General features: G+C 47.8%; 2 protein-coding genes and 2 non-coding genes across 4 annotated transcripts in view; 3 read left to right on the top strand and 1 right to left on the bottom strand.

Annotated features, from left to right (window-relative positions):
- Positions 1 to 8,527, top strand: part of LOC119355720 — a 12,295-nt gene extending 3,768 nt beyond the window's left edge. The window contains exons 2-4 of the mRNA XM_037622572.1: positions 1,542 to 1,603; positions 8,067 to 8,122; positions 8,206 to 8,527. Of these exons, the coding sequence (XP_037478469.1) occupies positions 1,542 to 1,603; positions 8,067 to 8,122; positions 8,206 to 8,220 (133 nt within the window). The 3' untranslated portion in view covers positions 8,221 to 8,527. The remainder of the gene's footprint in view (positions 1 to 1,541; positions 1,604 to 8,066; positions 8,123 to 8,205) is intronic.
- LOC119359992 lies at positions 354 to 440 on the top strand. The gene has a single exon (XR_005172771.1). It is a non-coding gene; the product is annotated as a small nucleolar RNA U31b (small nucleolar RNA).
- On the top strand, positions 1,037 to 1,119 carry LOC119359989. The gene has a single exon (XR_005172768.1). It is a non-coding gene; the product is annotated as a small nucleolar RNA U31b (small nucleolar RNA).
- A 182-nt stretch (positions 8,528 to 8,709) lies between the features above and the next one.
- On the bottom strand, positions 8,710 to 11,357 carry LOC119355719 (BTB/POZ domain-containing protein POB1-like). Its single transcript, XM_037622571.1, has 3 exons — positions 10,989 to 11,357; positions 9,299 to 10,080; positions 8,710 to 9,221 (listed from the first exon to the last, which is right to left on the bottom strand). The coding sequence occupies exons 1-2, from the start codon at positions 11,228 to 11,230 to the stop codon at positions 9,306 to 9,308; spliced, it is 1,017 nt and encodes a 338-aa protein (XP_037478468.1). The 5' UTR covers positions 11,231 to 11,357; the 3' UTR covers positions 8,710 to 9,221; positions 9,299 to 9,305.
- Positions 11,358 to 25,520: the final 14,163 nt, after the last annotated feature.

The following is a 25,520-nucleotide window of genomic DNA, read 5'->3' on the forward strand; positions in this document are numbered from 1 at the left end:
GTCGGAAAGCATAACTATCAATGAGGTCAAACTCTGTTTTTCTTTGTACTTCCTTTTATCGGTCTGCAAGTTCATAGTTCAAATGGCCAAACTGTGATTATTTGAACAAAACAGTCTTCCGCTCCTAGCTGATGAGCTTTGTCTGCCTGTTCAATTTTGATTGAATTTGTATTTGAGAAATCATAACCTAGCAAGTTAAATTATTTTAACTCGATCAAGGATACTGAAGAGGACATGCTGTGTGAACAATTCCATGCGAGCTGTGCCACATAGCCAAGGATTTCATTTGGATGAGTTGCCTTGCTACTTCTGATGCATATAAAGACGAGTTGGTGTAAGCAATGAATTTTCAAGAGGATGATGATTTCATATTTGTCGCCCTAGTCTTAGGGTCTGCTTCGATGTATCTGTGCTGATTGACATACTTCTGAATCTGACTCTGTAAATGAATATTTTGATATTTATTTTTAAAATTGTGATTGCCTTATTAGCTCCTCATTAACTGGTGTGGGTTTGTGTTCTGTACTTTGGATGAGGCGGAGCTTGTTTGAGTTTTTCTTTCTTGTGATCTTATTAAATTTTACTCTAATGTTCAGGAACCAAACTCTTGCATGCCTTATGAAGTATTTTTATCTGCTTTGTTTAGATACCATAGTTTCTTTGTTCTTGATTTTTGTTTATTTTTTAACTGCCTGGTTGTGCTGTTGTTTCTGAGTAAGGTGTTTCTTTTTTCTTTTTTATTTACATACCACTCCTCTCTTGAACAAATCCACACCTGCTATCTACTCCCTCCGTTCCGAATTACTTGTCTTGGATTTGTCTAGATACGGATGTATCTAGACTCATTTTAGTGCTAGATACCTTCGTATCTAAACAAATCTAAGACAAGTAATTCGGAACGGAGGGAGTAGCAGTGAGTGGGAATAAGACGAGCTGTGGCACTTTGTCAATAATTTATTTGGCTGAACTGCTTTAAACTTCTGCTGCTTTTAACGATTGTACTAAAGATGCTTTAGTGTCAGCATTGAATATCCAAGAGGATGATGATTTCATATTTGTCGCCCCAGTCTTAGGGTCCGCTTTGGTGTACCTGTGCTGATTGACTTTTGAATCTGACTCTGTAAATGAAATTTTTCATATTCCTTCAAAATTATGATTACTTTATGTCCTCATAAGCTGGTATGTGTTTGTGTCTGCTTTGGTCTTCTCCCACTTGAAGATGGCAATGATTAGCTTGAGAAGCTCAGTTATGATGAGCCCCAGGAGGAATGTTTCACTGGTTATCAGATGAAAGGATATAACAATGATGCCATGCCAGTAGAACACAAATGTATATCCCGTGGCATACAATTCAAAAGTTGGCTTTTACAGGGCCATGGAGCTTGTTGAGATTTTCTTGTGTCATCTTGTTATATTTTACTCTGATGTCAAGGAAGCACTCTTAGCTTTGTTTAGCCACCTTAATTTCCCTTGATATCCGTTAGTTTTATTTTACTTGCCTTGCTGTTTGTTCTGAGTAGGATGATTTTTTTACTGTGTAGCCGTGCCTTCCAGAGGTTTGCTGTGAGGACCAACAAGACTTTCGAGAATCTCTCATCTAGAGGTAATGTTGCTCATTTAATGTTTCACCAATTTCGGTTGAATATCAGTCTGAGAATTTCTAGGCAGAACATTCGCATCACTGTTTTCTATAGTGAATTTGTATATGAAGTCATTTTCTTTGTGATAGGATATTTGTATACTAAATTAATTTCATTTTTCTGTTATATAAAGAGGCAATACGACATACTCCCTCTGTAAAGAAATATAAGCGCGTTTAGATCACTACTTTCGACACGTTTGGTTCAGGACTGGTAACGTTTTCAGATGTGTAATCAGGATGCAGTGTATTAGGCTGGAGATTGGAGTTGGAGAGAATAATTGTTGCCTTGATTACCTCAGATACAAAGTACAACACTTATACAAGGAAGGAGAGCACTCATGCCCTACAAAATAGGCACGCAGGCCCCGGCATGGTGCGATCCACAATTACAGGAGAGTTACAACAATAATCCCGTTACACATGATGTACAAATGTCTAACACCCCCCCTCAGCCGGAACTCCGTTGGCAAGGACGTTGAGGCTGCTCCTGAAGTCATGAAAGACCGGCGACAGCAGTCCCTTGGTGAAGAGATCGGCAAACTGAGAAGAAGAGGGTCCAAATTTTCCTTTTAGCAATCCTTACATTAGAAGTGGCGCGTTTCGTGATTAAATCGCGAATTACAAATAGCTGAAAAAGCTTTATTGCTATCTCTAGAGGTAATCCACATTGATGTAATGAAAGCGAAGGACCCACAACAATGACAGAACGCCTCGAGTAATCGACCCGTTTCCCAAGCAGAGTCTCGCGAAACCTTCCCTCTTTACCTTCAATTACATCTGAAAGTGATTTGTATACTTTATTGTGACCATCCCTCGTCGGTTGCCCGCGGGACCCACTATCAAGAAGCATGGAGGACCCGGACTTCGCCAAGTGCCACGCGATCTCGGACGAAGTGTAGGTCTATCTCAACATGTTTAGTGCGTTGATGCTGAACGGGATTACATGCAAGGTAAGAGGCACTGATGTTATCACAATAAACCACTGTGGCACGCCGAGGAGGATGTTTGAGCTCATGAAGAAGTTGACGGAGCCAACAAGCCTCGGCCACACAATTAGCCACGCCACGGTACTCGGCTTCGGCGCTGGAGCGAGAAACAGTGGGCTGTCTCTTGGAGGACCACGAAATGAGGTTGGACCCAAGAAACACACAAAACCCTGAGGTCGAGCGGCGCGTGTCCGGGCACCCGGCCCAGTCGGCGTCAGTGTAGGAAACAAGATCATGCGAAGAGGAGCGATAGAACTGAAGGCCATAGTGGGAGGTGCCTTGCAAGTATCGTAGTATCCTCTTGATGAGCTGCATGTGGGTGTCCTGCAGCTCATGCATGAACAAACACACCTGTTGGACAGCATAAGCAATGTCCGGACGTGTGAGGGTAAGATATTGAAGCGCGCCGGCAAGACTACGATAGTGAGTAGGGTTGGAAAGAACAGAGCCGGCGGTGGAAGATACTTTGGAGCTAGTATCAATGGGGGTGGACACCGGTTTGCAATTTAACATCTTTGCTCTCTCTAGAATCTCCAAGGCATATTGTTGTTGGCAAAGGAAAAGACCAGAAGCATTGGGGGTCACATTGATGCCAAGAAAGTGGTGTAGAGCACCTAAATCAGACATAGAGAATTCGGATTTGAGAGACCGAATGAGGAGCTCTAGGGTGGTGGTGGAGTTGGCAGTGAGAATAATATCGTCGACATAAACCAACAAGTATGCAATGGTGGAACCACGGTGGAGAATAAAAAGTGAGGTGTCACTTTTGGAAGCACAAAAACCAAGAGAGAGCAAAAAGGACCGAAAGCGAAGAAACCATGTACGTGGTGCTTGTTTGAGACCATAGAGGGACTTCCGAAGAAGACACACATGGTCCGGAAAGGATTTGTCGACAAAGCCTGTCGGTTGAGAGCAATACACCGTTTCATGGAGATCACCATGCAAGAAGGCATTCTTGACATCAAGTTGATGGATGGGCCATGCTTGCGAGGTGGCAATACTGAGCACAACACGGATAGTAGCGGGTTTGACCACCGGGCTGAAGGTTTCATCATAGTCCACACCCTCACGTTGGGAGAAGCCACGCACCACCCAACGTGCTTTATAGCGTGCCAAAGAACCGTCCATGTTGAACTTGTGGCGAAAGATCCATTTCCCGTGACCACATTGACACCTGCAGGCTTAGGCACCAAAGACCAAGTAGAGTTGTTCATTAAAGCGTTAAATTCATCTACCATAGCTTGTTGCCAATGAGGATCCTTGAGAGCAGTCTTGTAGGTAGGAGGAATTGGGGAGATAGCCGGTGAGGTAGAATCTACAAGGAAGAGGCGCTTGGGCATGCAAAAACCTGACTTGGCACGGGTGGACATGGAATGGTTATTTTTGGTAGGAGCTATGGGAATGGCATGCGGTGGAAGGCGCGGAAGCGGCGTGGTTGGTGGTGCGGAAGACGAGGAGGATCTGGTGGGGCTCGCAGGAGAGGGGACCGGGCCGACAGGCGCGGAAGGCGAGGAAGATTCGCTGCGGGTGGATGGTTCGCCGCTGCGTGTGGGCGTAGGTTCGGAGGTGGATGGTGTCAGGGGGGAACCGGGCATAGTGCACGGGCCAGGGGAGGTGGAAGCGGGTGCGCGGTTGGCTGGGGAACGCGTGGCGGCAGCGGATGGGGTGGGAGAGTCGCGACGCGGCGTGTGGGGCGGGGGCGCATGATCCGAGTGGATCAGGTGGGGCCCAGGTGCGGTTGGCGGGGGGAGATCTGTTTCGGGATCCGCGGTGACAGGGCTGGTAGGTGAGATCCGCATGCTGGGATTGTCTGTGGACGTGGGTGTTTGTGACATGCATGTGGGTGGCTTATATGGAAATACCGTTTCGTCGAAAATAACGTGCCGGGAAACTATAACACGGCGAGAGGTGAGATCGTAACAACGATATCCCTTGTGTTCGAGGGGGTAGCCCAAGAAAATACACCGAGACGAGCATGGGGATAGTTTGTGGTCGGTGGTGGCATATAGGTTTGGAAAACACAAACAATCAAACACGCGGAGATGATCATACAAGGGATGGGAGCCATGGAGAAGGTAGTATGGCGTATAGTCATTGATGGCACGGGAGGGCCTTCGGTTGAGAAGGTATGTGGCTGTGTGTAATGCTTCTACCCAGAATGGTGGTGTGAGGTGGGCTTGGAAAAGAAGGGAGCGGACGATATCATTGGTAGTGCGGATGAGTCGTTCGGATTTTCCATTTTGAGGCGAAGTGTGTGGGCAGGAGAAATGGTAGGCAATGCCGTTGGAGGAGAAGAAGGCACGAAGGGAAGAGTTGATGAACTCACCGCCATTGTCACATTGCATGCTTTTAATCACTACGCCGAATTGTGTATGAACAAATGTAAAGAAACGTTGGAGAACGGTGGACGTGTCAAGTTTGTTACATAAGGGAAACGACCAGGAGAAGTGAGTGTAATCGTCAAGAACAATTAAGTAGTATTGAAACCCAGAAAAGCTTACAACAGGCGAGGTCCACAAGTCGCAATGAATTAAATCAAAGGGAGCATAAGATTTATTTAGAGAGGAAGGAAAGGAAGCCTAGGTTGTCTACCCAGCTGACAAGCAGTACATGGAGTGTGCGGTGGCTTATTGCAAGTGCTAAGAAAATCTTTGGCTAATGAAGTAAAGGAGTGCGCGCCGGGATGCCCAAGCCGGCGATGCCATATGTCCGACATGGAAGTGGTGGCGGTGAAGGCAGTAGGCCATGGCGAGTTGCTGCCGAAGAGTGGGTATAGGCCATCGAAACTAGTGGAGATCAGGAGCACCTTCCGTGTTCGTAGGTCCTTCACAAGGAAACCAAATGGGTAAAACTCAATAGAACAAAAATTGTCACGAGTGAATTGCCTAACAGATATAAGATTGGTAACGATGGAGGGAGAGACAAGTACATCATTCATGTTTAAAAGAAGAGGGAGCGAGAGTAGTAGAACCAGATGCAGTAATAGGAAGAGAATGACCATTGCCAACAAGTATAGAAGATGGAGTAGAATGATTTAAAGAAGAACTAGACGAGGTCAAGATACCTTGGTTGCCGGTGATGTGGGAGGAGGCGCCGCTGTCGAGGAACCATTCATTGGATGGGGTGGTGGCGTGGTGACCACCGTGACTGTAGGCGGCGTTCAGCATGGCGAAGTGGTCCCATGAGGGTGGCGGGGGAGGGTAGTACATCGCCGGCGAGTAGTGGGCGGCGGGAGGCGGGGCAGCCGTGTGCTGGACGGGGTAGGCATGCGCATGCGAGCCCGGGCGCGGCCCGAGGACGCCCGCCGCGTTGGGGGGCACCCAGCCGGAGCGCGGAGAGGGGAGAGCCATCCCATAGGGCGCGAAGTAGCCGGTGAAGGGCGCCATGGGACTGGGAGGAGCCGCAGACTGCCCACGCCCGTTGTAGTCGCCGCGGCCGCGGCCGTCGCGCCCACAACCACGCCCACGCCCGCGGTCTCTACCATCACCTTGGCGGTCGCCGCGGCCACGGGCAGGGGGATGCGGCGAGGGGCCCGTGGGGCGCTCATGGCCACGATCACCGGAGCGGTCCCCGCGTGAACCACCGGTGCTCGAGCTGCTGCTCGTAGAAGAGCCCCCGTCGTGGAGGGCAAACACCGAGGCGCTTTCCTCAGCAGAGCGTTGCGCCATGGACTCCTCGGCCAGGGTGACGCGGGAGAGCACGACGTCGAACGGCAGGCCCTGATCGCCGAGAACCACACGGATGGTTTCGAGGCATTTGTCAAGGCCGTGAAGGAACTGGGTGGTGAGATCAACCTCGATGACGGCGTGCTCAATGTCGGCAAGGCCATCGGTAAGGAGTTTCATGCGACGTGCGTACTCCTAGACAGAGAGATCGCCCTGCTTGAGGTTGTGATATTGCCTGTTGAGGATCATGAACCGGGCAGCACGGTTGGAGAGGAAGTAATCACGGATCTTTGTCCAGATGGCAAACGTGGTGGTGGCGCTGACGACATGATCCACCATGGCGTCAGAGAGAGTGGCGTAGATCCAAAGGGCAACATGAGCATCAAGCTCTAGGTAGGCGGCATCGGCGTTGGGCGGCGGGGGATGCTCGATGAGATGAGTGACGCCGTAGCGAACGAGGACCATGAGGAAGAAAGACTTCCACTTATGATAGTTGTGGTCAGCAGGGTTGAGGAGGAATTTTATGTGGTTGGTGATGTGGTCACGGTAGATGGGGAGGAGAGATGCCGGGGTGGATGCCGGAGGGGGCGCTGGAGCGGTGGAGGAGAAGAGAGGGGCGAAGCGCGATCCAGAAGATGCGGAGGTGCCAGGTGAGTTCATACCGAAGACGAAGGAGGGAGAGGAGGCCGCGGTGGTGTCAGCGGCGGGCGCCGTGGAGGAGAGGGAGCCCGGCGAGGTGGTGGCGCTGGTGTTCGCGGAGGAGGGCGGCGAGGCCATGGGGAGGTCCTGGTGTTTGATACCAAGTTGGAGAGAATAATTGTTACCTTGATTACCTCAAATACAAAGTACAACACTTATACAAGAAAGGAGAGCACTCATGCCCTACAAAATAGGCACGCAGGCCCTGGCATGGTGCGATCCACAATTACAGGAGAGTTACAATAATAATCCCATTACACATGATGTAAAATATCTAACAATTGGGTGATTACATGATGTGTTTGGTTCAACAAAGGGTTGATTCTCCAAACCAGAGCGTCCAGAAAAGAAGCAGGAGAAGGGAGAGGCCCGACCTGCATGCTTGCTTGCAACATAGAAGGGGGAAGTCCGGCCAGCATGGCTGCTCGCGATGGGATCGGGAGACGTCGGTGGCAAGCGTGGCTGCTAGCGACGGAGAATGGGAAGGTCCGACCAGAGTTGCTGCTAGTGAACTCGTGAGTCATGACAGAACAGAGGGAGGTCCTGCCGGTGCTGCCGCTCGTGGTAGGGATGGGGGGAGGTGGCGTCACTGCTCGTGGGGGGAAGGGGGGAGGTGGCGTCACTGCTCGTGGCAGGGAAGGGGGGAGGGGGTCCAGACGGCGTCGCTGCTCGCGGTAGAGAAGGGGAAAACCAGGCTGCCGAAGAGAGAGAGAGAGAGAGAGAGAGAGTCCTGGTGGAGGCGAGACTGACGAGCGGAGGAGGGCTTCGATCGAGCGTTTTCGGTTTCCGCGGGGTACATCCCGTTTTGGGCTTTATGAAGCGGTGTATCGGATTACGCAGCGATTGAAACCAGCCCAGCCCGTACCAAACGCTGGTAACGTATTCGCTAAGCGGTGTAATCGGAAGACGGTCGAAAATTGCCGAACCAAACGCGTCGTTTGTGTTTCATTTAAACGCTCTTATATTTCTTTGTTGTGGCATCACCAGTTACACATTATTTGAATATGTGGGTCTGATTTTAATGCCTTATTTGCGCTAACATTAAACTGGTAATTTTTGCTTCTCACTCGACAGTTAAACAAATGAGGGAGGTGTCAGAGCAAATTAGGGATCCTCGTGGGCATGATAATGTGAGTTAAACCAAACCTTGACGTGGTTCACTGTTGTGGTTGTTTGAAATGCTGCAGGTTACTGAATAGATCTTTGTTTGCAGGGCTTCAAGCAGTGATGCCGACTCCTAGGCGTACAATCCTGCTATCAGCGTTCCCGGTCATCTTATCCTAGTTTTGGATGCCATCCTCAAGTGGCCATTGTATAAAATCTGAATCCTCAAGTAGCATTATTCTACTCCTTGGCTGAGCCTCAGTTCTACAAATTTCTATGCTGGAACAAATTACTATGTGGCCTGCCGTAACAAATTCTAGTGAGGTATTCTCCTTGGCTAGCCTCAGTTCTTCAAATTCATGTCCTTGGCTGCCAAATCTATAACAGTGACTATGTTGATATCCAAGAAATATCATCGTGTTCATTTTGGAGTTTGTTCATCTGACCAGTTTAAATGTAGACGATTAGACATTTTTGGTTAGCATGCAAACAACCGTAGTACTTAATTACCTAAATTCCATACATTTAAGTGGGATTCTTCTATGGTTTTCAACCCCTCCTTTCACAAATCCATTCTCCCCACCCCACCTTTCTCCTACAGAGGTCGTTCTCCTGTTTTATTACTACTTCGTCGCACAATGTTAAGGATGCTATGGGTACACGAATAACATATCCAAAAAACATGATCTTGAAGACACTTAGCATAGGAGTAGATTAGGGCATCTAGTGCTCTGTTCATCATACTACTGACCATACTTAGCATAGAAAGTTCTAAAACTTCCAAACTTAACTCATCAGAATCACAGACAGATTACCACAGGTCAGGTCTGAAGGACAGGCTAAACAACATGATATGCAAGACCAGCTCCTTGCAAGACAGATTACCACAGGTCAGGTCTGAAGGACAGGCTAAAACTTCCAAACTTAACTCATCAGAATCACAGACAGATTACCACAGGTCAGGTCTGAAGGGCAGGCTAAACAACATGATATGCAAAGCTCCTTGGCTTCCAGACTTGACAGTCATCAGAATCACAGACAGATTACCACAGGTCAGGTCTGAAGGACACGCTAAAACATGGACGAGCTACTTGGCCTGAAGACTGATGCTGGAGACCTCCTTACCTGAAGAACGAGCATACTTGAGCTTTATCTTCAAATGATTAACAATACAGCAAAATGGGATTAGCCTAAAGCAATACCTGAACCCTATGGCTGGAGAGCAGAAATGCGCATTCTAATGTGCAAATGGCCTTTAATGACAAAAATACAGTTGGGGTCCATCAATTCATCCCATTGGGTCAGATACAGATCATTTACTCCAAAGGGGATGCCTGTTGTAAATGTGTGTTCAAACGAGATACAGTCAACATACGCCCCATTTGGTCGTGTCCTCACAGAGAATGTGACACTCAGGATGGCTGGCTGCTCGGTTTGGGCACATAAAAACAAACCAAGTGAATTGGGAGTATTAGTATCAGCGTCAAACACACACGTAGCGACCATGTTTAGGGTCAATCCACCAAAGGCAAAAGCTTCAGAGTAAGTCATCCTAGAGCAGCGACCCAGTGATATATCCATGTATGCCACAACCTCAGGATGTGGAGCTGGCATAAGATAAGATAATGAGACGGGCCTCACAAGATAATCACGCTGCTCATACCTCCAGTAAGCAATTCTTCGAGATGAAGTAGCCTTGAAATGCATTGCATTAGATACAATATTGATCGCGTCAACAGGACTCGAAACTAGATTACAAGAGGTAAAATCAAGCAGAGCTTCTTCAGACAGGTGCGTGAACCGGATAAGAGAAACCACGATTCTCTGAAACACATCATTTCTCTCTTCCTTATCAGAGTACTCTTTCTCCAGCCATTTCAGCAAAAAGGTAAATGCATAGTCTTCGTTGGGAAGAATAAGAGCACTGCTCTTAAAGATGGAAATCATAGCGGAGAGCCGCAACTGGAGCACGGCTTCCTCATGACTGAAAACCAAGAGAAAGATCAGAACTAATGGCTACTGATAAAGATCAGAGGTAATGTGTGCAAATACAAGAAATCACTAAGCATGAAGAAGAAACAACAAAGAAAAGGCAACCAATGCTCATACTGTTACTATCATGTAATGTTTGTTGACTTTCTAATCTAAGCCTGGTTATACCAAATTGTTAGCAGCTAATGATTTCAAACAATAAACTAAAAATGGAGCACAGGGTATACAGATAAATGGAGGGAGTATTACTTTATATAAAAAAAGAATGTGGAACACTCATTTGATCTTACAAAACCTCATCCAATACAGAACAAAGATACAAAGATTGAGAACAAAGTAATAACACACCCTCCGTCCCATAATACTCCCTCCGTACCAAAGAGATTACATCATCTTATTTACCACAAGTATAGCTTCAGATCAAATATATCTGAATAAAACTAACTATCCTTACATTTATTTTCTCAAGCTTTTTGTATAAAATTTCTATGTGGATCACAGATAAACGCTATTCACATCAAATATTATCTACTGAACCCGAGTTGAACCTGACAAGAATCTGTAAATGCCACAAAGATGTTTGATGACAGGAGGCCCAAGGCTACAAAACATATCATAAGAACATCTAACAATTCATGTTCGATGAGCCTTAAGTTCACAAACATGGCAATGAAAACTTTTAAAAAGGTGCTACAACAGAGTCTGAAATGAAAAATAAGAGCATAAGAATTAACACTAACAGAGTGTTTCCACACCAACATTACCAAACCTAACCTAACACATAAATATGAAAATGTCATAACTAAGAACCCGCCACAAGAGATAAATACCAATCTCATGAGTAATAAGAGAGCATCTCAGTTAATTAAATCAAGAGATCCGGATATGGAGGTTAAATACCTTAACAGATCTTTGTATGTATTGGCCACAAAATCAGCACAAGCAGTATGAACAGGACCAAGAATTTCATTCAGTTCTACCTTCTCAGAAGTGAACTCCAAATAAAGAAGGGCAATTTCAAGAGTCAGCGGGGACTGCAGCATCAGAGTTTTACAGTGCTTGATTGCTCCAATCACCTCAAACTTATCAGCAGTGACCACAATATCAAGTAACCTTTGTGGATCAGTCTTATTGAAAAACATGTCCTTGTAGATGAAATGAATAATTTCCTCAAAAGGCTCCAACTCTGAAAAATATTAAAGATGGCATGAAACAAGATTAAGATTGAAATTCAATACACAACTGTAAGTAAACCAATTTATAATAGACAATATTAGTAAATTGAATAACCTTCTGAATGTAAGTTCACAAGAACAACTTCATTTCCTGTCTCTTTCATTCCATTTGTAAAAAGCTGAAAAGACAAAAGCTGTAAGCAAGATGGAAAATAAGCACATGAGCAAAAATGAAATCATATGACTGTGATAATGGCCTATACCTTGATAAAGTAGTGACTTTCGGCAGCTAGGATAATGGAGCTAACACGGATATCTTTCACACCATCCTGTCAGGTGCAACATAAGTTAGCAGCAAATATAAACCTAACATAGCAAGAGCGCACATAATAACCAAGAATAAATAATAGTGCATTATACTCCTCATCTAAATTATAAAAAGTAGAAATTCAAATTCAAAATTATTTGCGGTTGAACAGTACATATCGTTTGCAGAAACATGAAATCGCAAAGTGATCAGCCTATCACCATAGTCAACAGCAATAAAGGATAGATTTAACTTAAAAATAAACACAGAGCAAAAATCAAATTTACATAGATTATGCCAACCTTGACAGACAATGTCAGCTGAGAGGAGGTCGAGGCACCATTTTCTGCATTGAAATGACATAAACGTAAACATAAGTAGCTGCAGCAAACCAACAACATATTTGAACAGAAACATATTTCCAGAAACAGCGGAGATGACATACCTAAACGTGCTTTTTTTCTGGAATCTGACAGAGCAGGCAGGGAGGGATCAACTTTCAGACGTAGGATCTTATCAGAATAGATAGCATTATTGTATGCAAACGCATACTTCCCAGTACCACCAGCTTTAGATGTTTCTTCCATTAAGCTATCTGAGGAACATGAAAAAAAATGATACATCAGCAAACTCATTGGTTTGTTGGAGCATAATCAGCACCTTCCTATCATTCAATAGATACATACAAATCAAAACTTCTGCAGTTCCATAACTAACCAGACAAGTACATCAAATTAAACTACAGTAGATCCTGAGCAATAACCGAAGTAACCCTAATATAATGTTTCAATCAACGAAACCCTACAGATCAGGACTTGACACCGCCTACCACCAGATAGGAACCCTAATAATCCGAGAAGAAGACGATCCCGAGCAATAACTTAAGTAACCCTAATATAATGTTTCAATCGACGAAACCTACAGATCGGGACTACCTCCTACCAGAACCCTAATAATCCGAGAAGGGGCCGTTGATCTGGAAACGTGAGATTGGAACTTACGAACGCGAAGCGGACGGAGGAATTGGAACTTACGAAGGCTAAGCGGACGGAGGAGCTTGCCGAGGCGCGGGAAGGGAGGCGGCCGGTGAAGTTTTCAAATTTTGACCTAAAACAAAAGCTAGAAGTACACTTATTCGCGGACGGAGAGAGTAAGCCTTACCAAGAATGCACGGGGCACAGGTCAACTTGGGCAGCAGCGGCATCGAAAACTTGCTATTAGAAGGCCGATGACCGTATCCTCAGAAAAAAAGAAAAAAAAAGGCTGATGACCGAGCTGGTTGGTTGTCGTACGTATGTAATCCTCCTGCCGCCCAAAGGTTGGAGTTGAGGGACGCTGTGCGCAGATGGGCAGGAGATGCAGGCCATGGGAAATGGTTTTTTTTTAACACAGTATAGACGCAAACGTTTATATAAACCCGCATATACTCACCCCTATGAACGCACATACGCACATTCTATTCTTATGAGCACCTTCGAGAGATTGAGCCGGCATATCATTTTGAGATTTTACGAAGTCACTGTAGACGTCTCGTAGTCGATGGAAACGTCTCCTCCCACTGAAAGCGTATCGCCGGAATTCCTGAAATAAATCCAGATTAAATGCGAACACCAGAATCTGAACCCTGGTGGGTTGGGGATATCATTATTCATCTAACCATCTCAATCAGAGATTGGTTCGCAGCCATGGGAAATGGTTTCATGGGCAGTATGTATGTGCATGCGTGAGGAGATTATTGGCTTTCGTGAATCAGATGGATTGGAACAAACAAATCGATCCAGGATCAGGCCGAATTACACCGGCCGCCAGCTTTGCAGTTGTGATAAAAGCGAATGGTGGCGGCACCGTCAGTGACAGTACGGAGACTAGAAATACTAGCTCACAGGGTGAAGGAAGTGAGTCCTGGTGTGTTTGTCATCTTTGTTGGGAATGCATTAATTTCAAAAAAAAAAAATCTGCACACACATAAGATCTTGATGATGTATAGCAACGAGAGGGGAGAGTGTAGTCCACGTACCCTCGTAGACCGTAAGCGAAAGCGTAATGACAATGCGATTGATGTAGTCGTATGTCTTCACGATCCGACCAATCCTAGTACCGAAAGTACGGCACCTCCGCGGTCTGCACACGTTCGGCTCAGTGAAGTCCCACGAACTCTCGATCCAGCTGAGTGTCGATGGAGAGCTTCGTCAGCACGACGGCGTGATGATGGTGATGATGAAATTACCAGAGCATGGCTTCGCCTAAGCACTGCAACGATATGACCAAGGTGGATTATGGTGGAGGGGGGCACTACACACGGCTAAGAAATCAATGATCAACTTGTGTCTCTATGAGGTGCCCCCTCCCTCCGTATATAAATGAGTGGAGGAGGGGGAGGGTCGGCCCTCTCTATGGCGCGCCCTAGGGGAGTCCTACTCCCACCCGGAGTAGGATTCCCCCCTTCCAAGTAGGAGTAGGAGAGGAAGGAACACTACTAGAAAAACGGCTATAGCTAATATGGACATTAATAACGCACCATGTACGTCACCATGTACGTGGTGCGCCACTTCTATATACGAGTGGCGCACCAGATATAGGTGCGTCATTATTGGCCATATTACTAATGGCGCACCTGGTTTGTGGTGCGCCATTACTAGTTTTGTCCTGGCCCCACACCTTTCCCAGACTTAGCAGTGACGCACCAGGGGATAGTGCGCCATTACTAGTTAAAATTAGTAATGGCGCATCACACCCACGGTGCGCCACTACTAACATTTTTTTTCCAAAACTAGTAATGGCGCACCACACATCAGGTGCGCCATTAGTAACCCTGGTTACCAATGGCGCATTCTTAGGAGGTGCGCCATTGGTAACCGGAGAGCAGCTAGATATTTTTGACAGCCACCTACCACACTCACTTTTTCCACTTCATTCTCTCCACCTCTACCAAGCTTGGTCCCGACTGCCTCCTCCTCCTCACCTCATTTGCACCATAGATTCACTCAAATTAAGTGGTTAAATTTCTTTTTTTGATAGGTAAGTAAGGGGAAAGCTTTCTTTATGTTCTAGATCTACTTTTCCCCCCTCCAACAACGTACACACTTTTTATGGCCTAGATCTACGTATGTTTGTGGTGTTGCATATGTTTGTGTTTGCGGGTACCGATATTTGAAATGCGATAGTTGCCAATATTTTGCCGAAATGTTGATTCATTTCCGTTTCGGCGAGAATTTGGCACTATGCATTCTTTTTGGTCCTATTTTTAGGCAAAGTCATGCCAATTTTTTTTGGTTCTAAAATATCGTTTTGCTCTACCCCGCAGGCGACCATGGTCCGCACGATGACCGAAGGCATCGTGAATAGGTTTTTGAGCTTCGCGAAGGCCGAGATGCTTCAAAAGAACGAGATGAAGATAAGATGCTCGTGTCGAAGATGCAAGCTGAAGAGCCTTATGGACCCGGATTCCAGACAGGTGCGGGACCACCTACTCGTGTGTGGTTTCATGGATGGCTATCGGTGGCAAGGTGATGAAGATGATTATGAAGTCGTCCATGGGGGCCGGGCAAGAAATAAGGAAGGGCATCAAGACAATAGCGGCGAGGGCGGGCGAGAAGACGAAGAATCTCCAAGACACGATCACGAAGTAGATGCAGGACACATTCATCATGTAGAAGATGCCGGACATGATGATGAGGAAGATCAAGACGAAGGGCATGATCATGAAGATAAAGATGCCGGAGCAGACAACGATGGACCATCGATGGGCTGGGTGCAGGACCCTCATATATCAAGAGCTGCTTCTCAAGTAGACGTGTAACGCAAGAGCTGCCGCCCGAGAGAAAGCCAAGCTGGATCAACTGGAGATAGACGCGGTTACTCCATTGTATGAAGGATGCATGCCCGAGGATACCCACATGAAAGTAACGCTCATGGCTCTGGAGATGAAGGTAAAACACAAAATGACCGACACATGCTTCGAGAAGAACATGTCATTTTGGCACGAACATCTTCCCAAGGGGAACAAGTGCCCGACCAGTTTCGAGGAGGCGAAGAAAATTGTGTGTCCTCTGGATTTACCGCACATGAAATACCATGTGTGCATGAACGATTGCATCATTTATCGGGACGAGCACGCGGAGTCTACCATATGTCCGATGTGCGGTGTCACTCAATACAAGAAGAGGAAGAAAGCTCCTCGAAAAGTGGTGTGGTACTTTCCGATCACTCCTCGTCTGCAGCGGTATTTCACGGACCCTAAGCTAGCAAAGCTCCTGCGTTGGCACGCGGATAGGGAGGAGAAGAAGCGAGAAGATGACGGAAATGATCCGGAGATAAATAAAAAAGACAAGATGCTGAGTCACCCTAAGGATGCGAGCCAGTGGCAAGCGTTGAACTTCGAACAACCAGAATTTGGGGACGATCCAAGGAACATCGTGCTGGACGCGAGCATCGATGGAGTTAATCCGTTTGGCAGCCAAAGAAGCACACATAGCACCTGGCATGTGTTTGTGTGGATGTACAACCTTCCCCCCTGGATGTGCATGAAGAGGAAGTACATTCACATGGGTATGCTAATTGAAGGGCCGAAACAACCAGCGAACGACATCAATCTGTATCTGGGGCTGCTGAAAGGGCCGAAACAACCAGCGAACGGCATTCCCTATGAGAGCCGCACTGCTCACGATGGTGCACGACTATCTCGGTTATGGATATGTCGCGGGGCAGGTGGTCCACGGATTTTGTGCATGCGTCAGGTGCATGGATGACACAACGTATCGCTAGCTAGATAGAAATCTCGGGTCTTCGAAAACCGTTTTCATGGGACATCGAAGGTGGCTTCGCGACGATGACTCATGGAGAAAATGCAAGGATCTTTTCGATGGTGAAACCGAACCCTGAAGACCCCCGCGTACGAGCAGCGGCGAGGAAATAGACGAGTTGTTGAAAAACTGGAAAGAGTACCCACCGCCGGGAAAGAAGTGAAAGGCGCCAGAGCCGCCGCTGAAGGTATGGAAAACGAGGTCTATTTTCTGGGACTTGCCGTACTGGAAGATCCTCCATGTGCCTCACAGCCTTGATGTCATGCATATCACGAAAAACGTGTGCGAGAGTCTGCTTGGTACCCTGCTCAACATGCCAGAGAGGACCAAAGATGGGCCGAAAGCAAGGGCAAACTTGCAATCAATGGGCATCAGGGAGGAGCTTCACGCAAAACGCCCTAATGATGATGATGATGATGAGGCGAAGGACACGGAAAGTCGTCGCAAAGGCAAAAAGGCCAAGAAGATCGAATATGACTGCCCTCCCGCATGCTTCACTCTAAGTCGGAAGGAGATCGAGCAGTTTTTCACCTGCCTCGTAGGAGTAGAACTTCCTTATGGTTACGCGGGGAAGATAAGTAGATACCTAGACTCAGCGAAGCAGAAGTTCAGCAGGATGAAGTCTCACGACTGTCACGTGCTGATGACGCAGATACTTCCAGTTGCAATCCATGGGATCATGGACGCGCACATCCGTGAAATGCTATTTGGCCTATGCAACTTTTTCGACGTCATCTCTCGGAAGTCGGTTGGTGTGAGGCAACTCAGAAGGCTACTGGAGAGATCATGGTGATACTATGCGAGCTTGAAATGTACTTCCCGCCGACATTCTTCGACGTTATGGTGCATCTGCTGGTCCATATCGTGGAGGATATCATCCAACTCGGGCCGATGTTCCTGCACAGCATGATGCCGTTCGAAAGGATGAATGGTGTCATCAAAGGATACGTTCGCAACAGGGCACGTCCAGATAGAAGCATAGCCAAGGGCTTTCTGACCGAAGAGTGCATCTCCTACTGCACAAATTATCTAGGCATCGAGAACCCCGTTGGTCTGCCCGTCAACAGGCACCTCGGCAGGCTCGCTGGATAGGGTCACCGCGAGGGTCGCCGCGAAATGCATGCCGACTTCAAGGGTCGACTTGCCGACTTTGAAAGAGCAAACCTAGTCGCACTACAACACATAGACGTGGTCGATCCTTGGGTGGTAGAGCACAAAACCTTCATTGAGAAGACGTACAATGACCGAGGCCAACAGAGGACAGACGGAGATATAATCAAAGAGCACAACTCATGTTTCACGTGTTGGTTTAAGGACAAGCTTCTGTCGTACCCTTTACATAAGGATTCTTTCGCGGAAGAAAAACTCATATTCGCCTTGTCACAGGGCGCCGAGCACAACCTGATGATCTATGAGGCGTACGATATCAACGGCTACACATTCTACACCAAGGAAAAGGATATGAAGAGCGATTATCAGAACTCCGGGGTAACGATGGAATCCTACACCGGTAACAACAAGGACAGATACTACGGAAGGATCGAGGAGATCTGGGAGCCGAGCTACACTGGAGAGAAGGTCCTGATGTTCCGTGTCAGATGGGCCAAGAGCGTCCTAAAAGAAGACCGGTATTTCACCACCATGGTTATACCCAAAGCCAAATCCAAGACCGCAGGTGCAAACGTCACCGCGAAAAATGAGCCATTGGTACTGGCTTCCCAAGTGGACTAATGCTTCTTCATTACCGACCCGTCAAATCCCAGTCGTGTTGTCGCGAGGAGAGGCAAAAGGAACACCATCAGAATGGATGGAGTCGCCAATGAGCAAGACTTCGACAAGTACGGCGACCCGAAGATGGAAGATGACAACGACGATGAAGTACCATACACCACAAGAAGAAGCAGGACCACCCTACCTAAAGGACGTCCGTTCAAGAGAAGATCAATTCAAGGGGTTCCGGGGGCTAAATTATTCAACCGTGAGAAAGAAGGGCAAGAAGATTTTGAAAAGATAGCTAAGATTGAATCACGACGTGTCGTCCGCGTGTGTGTGTCAGTGGCAAGCTCAATTATTACATGCAACTAAATTATTACATGTATCACTTGATTTCAACCATGTCATCTAATTCTAAATCTTTGCACAATGGTTTTATCACTCCATTTGCATTTTCCTTTTCTTTTATCTCAAATCTTAAATTATTGCATGCAACTAAAAATAAAAAAGGTTAGTAATGGCGCACCAGGAGAAGGTGCGCCATTGCTATCACGGTGTTTATGGCGCACCCCTAAAAGGTGCGCCATTGATATACCATCTTTTTATGGCGCACCCCTAAAAGGTGCGCCATTGCTAACCCTCCCCACTAAAATCCCCAATCCCCAATCCTCAATCTCATACCTCTCTCAGCCCTCGACCTGCTGCCCCCGACCTGTGCCGCCGCCCCGACCCACTGCGCCGCCGCCCCAACCCACTGTGCCGCCGCCCCTACCTACGCCGCCGCCCCTACCTGCGCAGCCGCCCCTACCTGCGCCGCCGCCCAGACCCACTGCGCCGCCCCGACCCACTGCGCTGCCGCATCTCCGACGCCTTCTTCTCCACCAACCCCCCTTCTTCTCCACTCGGAGGGTTTCTCCCACTCGCGTGAGCACAGCGGAGGCACCCATGCTCCTCTCGCGCGTCAGATCCCGTGTGCCGCCTCATCTTCATTGCCGGCAAGAAGCACCTGCAGTCTTTGCCGCCTCGAGGTACACCGCCGCGCGCGCGCTCCAGCCGGCTCTCCTTTCCTTCATCTCATTTCCCATGTTATCCGCCGTAGGTCGCCGCCTCACTTCTCTCTTTCCCATAGGTCACCGCCGTTGTGCAACCGAGCCGCAGGAGCTCTCGCTCGACCTCATCGATGATGCTGCTCTCCGGATCTGACCACCGCGAGCTGTTGCGAGCCGTCCTTGCGAGCTGCTGTGGGAGCATCGTGGGAAGGGTTTCTGTTGCGTTGCGGCCACATCTCCAGCACGCGGCAGCGAGGCATTTTCCAGTGCCGGTCACATCTCTGACTGGGATTTTCCCATTTTCTCATCCGCTCGGTGAGCCGCTGACTTGCAACCATAATTGTTCCATCCAAATCTGCTTCTATAGTGTTTGTAGTGCTGCTATAGTGTTACAGTGTTATAAGCATCAAAAAAATCCCGAACTGCTGCTATAGTGTTGCTACAGAATGATTAAGCGCACCCAGACCGGTTTTAGGAGCTTAATGTCCATGTTTTAAGTTTTTTCTATTTGATATGCATGTTCATAGTGAATGCCGATTTTTGCAGCAACATTGATATTCTGAATCTACAGCAACATCGATATTTCGAATCTGTACATTTGGTCACATAGTGGAAGATGTAGTAGAACTACCAGTACCATTTGCATAAGAAGTAGTGCCATGAGATCATCCCTTTTTGGCAATTGCGACACCAGAATGGCCCATCATGTGGTGTCCTTGTCACTGGTTCCATTCGTTTGTTAGGGTGAAAGCTATTTACTTACAAAAATATCAATTTTGTTTAGAGAATTCAATCTATTACCCGCATCTTTGCTGCAACAATACATAATTGATCTTGTTACCACTATTTGCTTTCATGAGATATGAAGTACTAAAAAATGATGTTGTTATTTCCTGCTGAATATTCTCCTGTCTTCCCTTTGGGGGATTGTATGGCATAGGTTGTAGCTACGTGCCAGCTACAACTGAACTGAGGCTCCTTCAGTTCATTATTTTGTGCAGGGACGAATAGTTACCCCTTTCTCCTGAAATGTTGATTAATTTATGTTTCGGTTGAGAATGGGGCACTCCTAGGTCAAGAAAATTAGCAAAGGTCATGCCCAATTTTCTTGACCTAGAAGGTGCCCGATTCTCAACCGAAACAGAAATATTCCTCTAAATCTGAGAAGAATAGATACTACCTTGATCTCATCCAATAACTCTAGTAGCCTTTTTTCCTATTTAGAGCGAACATGGCCGACAACGATGAGGCCGGTGGTTCGGGCAAGTCATTCTGGGAGCTGTCCTAGGAGATGGAGGAAGAACCTCACCGCTATGAGGACGCCGCGAAAGACACCAATCCCGACTACACAACCCCTAGTGGCGTCGGGGATGACACCACTGATGGTGTCGCCGGGGGTGCCACCACTGATGATGGCAGCAAACGCACAGATGGCAGCCAACTGAAGAGGCAACAAAGGGACCGGCGCCCGAACGTGCTCGGCACCATCAAGGAGGAATTTACTGAAGTGTCCTCCAGTGGGTATCCAACGACGCCCAAAGAATTAGTCAGTGGGTACGCGGGACAACTCGGGTGCATTCTCTGGGGCACCGTCTCGATCAACACCGAGAACCTAAGGCACCGTGACCGAGCGAACGCAACCTCCTCTTTACGAAGCTGCACGAACGATACAAGTTCCCCGGTGACTTCACAAACACACGCCTCTTAGGGAATAAAGTGAACAGTGCTGCCCTCACGAAGATGAGCACGGCCTGGCTACTTGGAGAGCCGCGGTGAAGAGAAGGATTCTAAGTGGTGATAGTTATGAGAAGATCAAGGAGACAAATCCTTCAATCAGCGAAGCTGACTACCTGGAGTTCAAGATCAAGTGCGAGAGCAATGCATTCGCGGAATCAAGTCAGTGGGGGAGAGATATGCGGGACTTGAACTTAGGGGTCCACAAACTCGGTCCCGGCAGTTACAGAGTGGTGGAACATATATGGGACAAGGAGGACGCGGAGCGTGCCGAGCAAGGCCTATTGCCCCTCTTCGATAAATACCATGAAAAGCAGACCATGAACTATGTCAGGGCCCAGTACAAGGTGGACCCGGTAACAAAGGAGCTTACCACGGATCTGAAGGTGAAGGCGCTTGAGCTTGTTCTGGTAAGGAATACACCCCCGCGTAATTAGCTCCATATGGTTGCATTCTAATTAATGAAGCCAAATTTCTAAATGGTTCATGTTCCTTCCGCAGGAAACTGTAAGCAGTAGCGCGGGGTCTCAGAGCTACCCGTCTGCCCCTTGGGACAACACTTTAAATAGGGCGTTGAACGTAATGAAACACAAGGATAAGTTCAGTAAGCCGTCGTCAGCTGGTCGTGTCGCCGGCAAAGGCTTGTCCACGAAATGGTCGGAATACTATAAGGCTGGGTGAAAGGAGAAAAAGACCAGCTCGGAAAGCTAGGAGCGCGAGGTTAAAGAACTCAAGGCACAAGTGGCACGGATTCCTGAGATAGTCCAAGAGCAAGTGCGAGACCAAGTGGGAGCGACGATCACCGCCATTATGCCTACCTTGCTTGAGGGGCTACGGGGGTGGATTGCGGGCGGCCAACAGGGCCCGCCCCCGATTCCCAGCTTCACGGGCAGCAACTCGCACAACGCGCCGACATTGGTGTCTCCAGCCAAGGCAGCATTGGTGTCTCCGGCGTCGGCGCCGGCATTGGAGCTTAATGCACCCGGGTGTGGGAAGAATACGCCGGCCGTCACATCGGCAGCAAGTGGCCCCTCCGTCACTTGCACGCCCGCCGTTGGCGGTGCCTCGACATTAGCCGAGCTCGACGCCATCACGGTAACTAAGCCTCGGTCGATGACTTCATCTCCTTGCCTTTGATTGGGCATCCCTGACGCCCTACATGTTTTCGCAGGGTGCTGCCAACGTTCCATGCACTCTCCTGCACTTCGTGGACGGCGAGTTGATTGCTGTCGCCAAGGCCAAAATCATTGAACCGGGCAACCGCGTGTTCCATGGTAATCCGATGCCACCTACCGCGTATAGGGTTCAACTGGTTCGGGTGATGCGGGGCTGCGACGACTTGTTACCTCCGTATCGACCCCTGGGGCTGACGAAGATGATGTGATGACCCTCAGCGCCTGCTTAAACTGGTCCATGCTTTGGCCGAAGAGCCAGATTCGTTTGGGGGCGGGGGACACCACCCCACAGACAACACCGCCAGTCATGCCGGCGCCAAGCCATGGCAAGACCGCCGCAACGCTACCGCCGTCAGCTGATCCGGACATGCATATGGCACAGGATCCGGACGGCGACGACGGTACATTTTCCAACGTTGATAAGTACATGAACGAACATGGGTACAATGACGAATTCTTGGGGCCTCCTTCTCAAGAACCCAACAACCCTGGAAAAGATGACCGCGATCTTGCTGGTACCGCGAAGAAACCCAATTGCAACAGGCGTCGTCTGGCGTTCAGTTCTTAGGAGACGCCTCCAGCTACCGCCTTCACCGAGACTCAAATAGCCGAGGTGCGGAATATTATCAGCCCCAACACACTCAAGAAGGTGGTCTCTGAGTAGAACTCGATCCCATTACAGCAGAAGAAGCAGAAGGGACGGAAAAGAAAAAATAACAAGGGTGCGAGCCAGCCGACACCGAGTACGATCCGTGCTCAGGACGGGCCACCAATACCTAAGGATATCTCGAGGAGGGTGCATGTGGCAAGTAGGCCGATGCTACCGACTAATCTACTCAGTGCTGCAACCGGTGCTATGCAGAGTCTGCATGACAGTGTTCTTTCTATGGGGAAGTGGCGTCTCTCCGAGAATGATGTGGCATACCCGGTTTTCATGGCCAAGGTGCTAGAGGGCAAGGGCTTTGTCGATAGCACCATCGGGCGTATGATCGTCCTACAGTTTGATGACATCTTCTCTATGTTTAACCTTCATCCGCTGCACTACACCTTCATTCGGCTATTTTCGCTCAGTATGGAGATGCGGATCATTAGAGACAAGACCCCGGACATCGTGATAGTCGACCCCTTCTACATGCGTGCCAAGATCTTGGGCAGCGCTGGGGACCGGCAAGTCACGAGTTCATACCTCGAAGGCGTCATTCTGGCGAACCCAGATAAGGATAACTTCCTCGTGCCTTACTTTTCTGAGTAAGTCATCCCCTCACCGCCCCGTAACATATGATTTCTTAGATTTCGATCATTCTTTTTTTCTAACATTCCGTGTTTTGTGTAGTGACACACATTGCACACTCATCCTCTTAAGCCCGAAATATTCCATGGCCACGTATTTCGACTCGGACCGCCAGTCGAAGAAAGACTACACAAATATCAAGAAAGTTCTTGATGATGCTCTCACCGGATATGCCAAATCTGGAGGCACCTTCAGGAGGCCAATTTGTAGGTACAGCAAGCACGTGTTCACCAACGTAACGGCGTTCCCTTGCGTCAAGCAGCCACCTGGCAGTCAGAAGGATGCCTACTACACCCTCCATCACATGCGGGCGATCGTACGTGACCATAATCACCTTATGCTACCAACTAATCTTAAAGATTGGGTTGCATGCTTGTCGGCAATCCAGGACGAGGACATCAGACAAGAATTCTTTCACATCCAGTCGGAGTTTGTGGAAATCATCTATCAAGATGCCCTTCGTACCTCGGGGCAGTTCTACCTCAAATATCAACCGTCCAACAGTGAAATAGAAACAACGCTACAAATGCAGGCTGACAACGACCGCACATTCATGACCATCACGAAAGACGGCGGCTTCATCCATGCTCCGGTCCCTGAGTCGAGTCGACTTTAATGAACTTGTATGTCTCTTTAGTTTGGACAGTCGTTCAACTTATATGTAATCGATGCTATTTATTAGTAGGACCATGAATCATGCTATTAATGTGTTGCTTTTCTCTTTTGATCTTTTTGTTGCATACTTATATATTGCTTATACATTATCTGTGAATTGCTACTAACGTTTTGTTTGTCTAGTGCATAGAGATGTCGTCGTATGTCGTGTACAAGGGTGAGGTTCTCGGAGTCTATGACGACTGGGAGGAGTGTCGGAGACAGGTTCACCGTTTCAGCGGTAATAGTTACAAAGGGTACACCACTAGGGCGGAGGCGGAAGCTAGATACGCGCGCTATCTAGCGGGAGAGAGGAGGGAGCGGAGGAGGAACCAGATGAAGATCAGTTTCATCGCGATGATGCTCATTGTGACCGCAACCCTCTTCTATGCGATGGTAGTTTAGATATCGACTTGTAATGTGAAGACAAACTCGCTACTCGCGGTCTCGAGACTTGTAATGTTCTAACTTTATTCGATATTTTGAATTCGGAGACTAATATGATGAATTGTATTTGGAGACTAATCTTCTATTGTATTCGATAAATCTGCTGTTTATATGTTGTGCTGTTTATATTCTGTGCTGTAATGTATTTTGTAACCTGTGCAAATATCAGAAAAGCAAAAAAAATCCTAATATTCATAGTAGTGGCGCACCATATTGCACTTTAGTGGCGCACAGAAATAAACACACCAGTGGTGCATTATCTAAAAGTGTGCCATTAGTAACCCAAAGCACACGGTACACATGGCCCCTTGGAGTAACAGCAGTGGCGCACTTCTGGGCCTAGTAATGGCGCACTTTAGCTGCCCCATTAGTGTCTGGGATAGTAATGGAGCACCAGGTGGTGCGCCATTACTATTTATTAGTAGTGGCGTGATAATAGTGGCGCACTTATAGTGCGTCATTAATAACCAAAATAGGTGCGCCACTAACAACCTTTTTTCTAGTAGTGGAAGGAGGAGAGAGGGAGGAAGGAAAGGGGGGCCGGCCCCCCTCCCAATTCAGATTGGGCTTGGGGGGGGGGGGGCTCCCCCTCCTAGGTCGCCTCCTTCTCTCTCCCACTAAGGCCCAATAAGGCCCATACACTCCCCGGGGGGTTCCGGTAACCTCCCGGTACTCCGGTAAATGCCCAAACTCACCCGGAACCATTCCGATGTCCAAACATAGCCATCCAATATATTGTTCTTTATGTCTCGACCATTTCGAGACTCCTCAACATGTCCGTGATCACATCCGGGACTCCGAACAACCTTCGGTACATCAAAACACATAAACTCATAATACCGATCGTCACAGAACGTTAAGCGTGCGGACCCTATGGGTTCGAGAACTATGTAGACATGACCAAGACTCATCTCCGGTCAATAACCAATAGCGGAACCTGGATGCTCATATTGGTTCCTACATATTCTATGAAGATCTTTATCGGTCAAACCGCATAACAACATAAGTTGTTCCCTTTGTCATCGACATGTTACTTGCCCGAGATTCGATCGTCGGTATCTCAATACCTAGTTCAATCTCGTTTT

This window comes from Triticum dicoccoides, chromosome 2A (assembly GCF_002162155.2).
Source record: "Triticum dicoccoides isolate Atlit2015 ecotype Zavitan chromosome 2A, WEW_v2.0, whole genome shotgun sequence".
NCBI classification, from domain to species: Eukaryota; Viridiplantae; Streptophyta; class Magnoliopsida; order Poales; family Poaceae; genus Triticum; species Triticum dicoccoides.

Coding starts and splice junctions, on each gene's coding strand:
- LOC119355719 (XM_037622571.1), bottom strand. CDS start 11,230: ATGTTTTTCAATAAGACTGATCCACAAAGGTTACTTGATATTGTGGTC. Junction 10,081..10,988: donor ACATACAAAGATCTGTTAAG/GTATTTAACCTC, acceptor CTTGGTTTTCAG/TCATGAGGAAGCCGTGCTCC.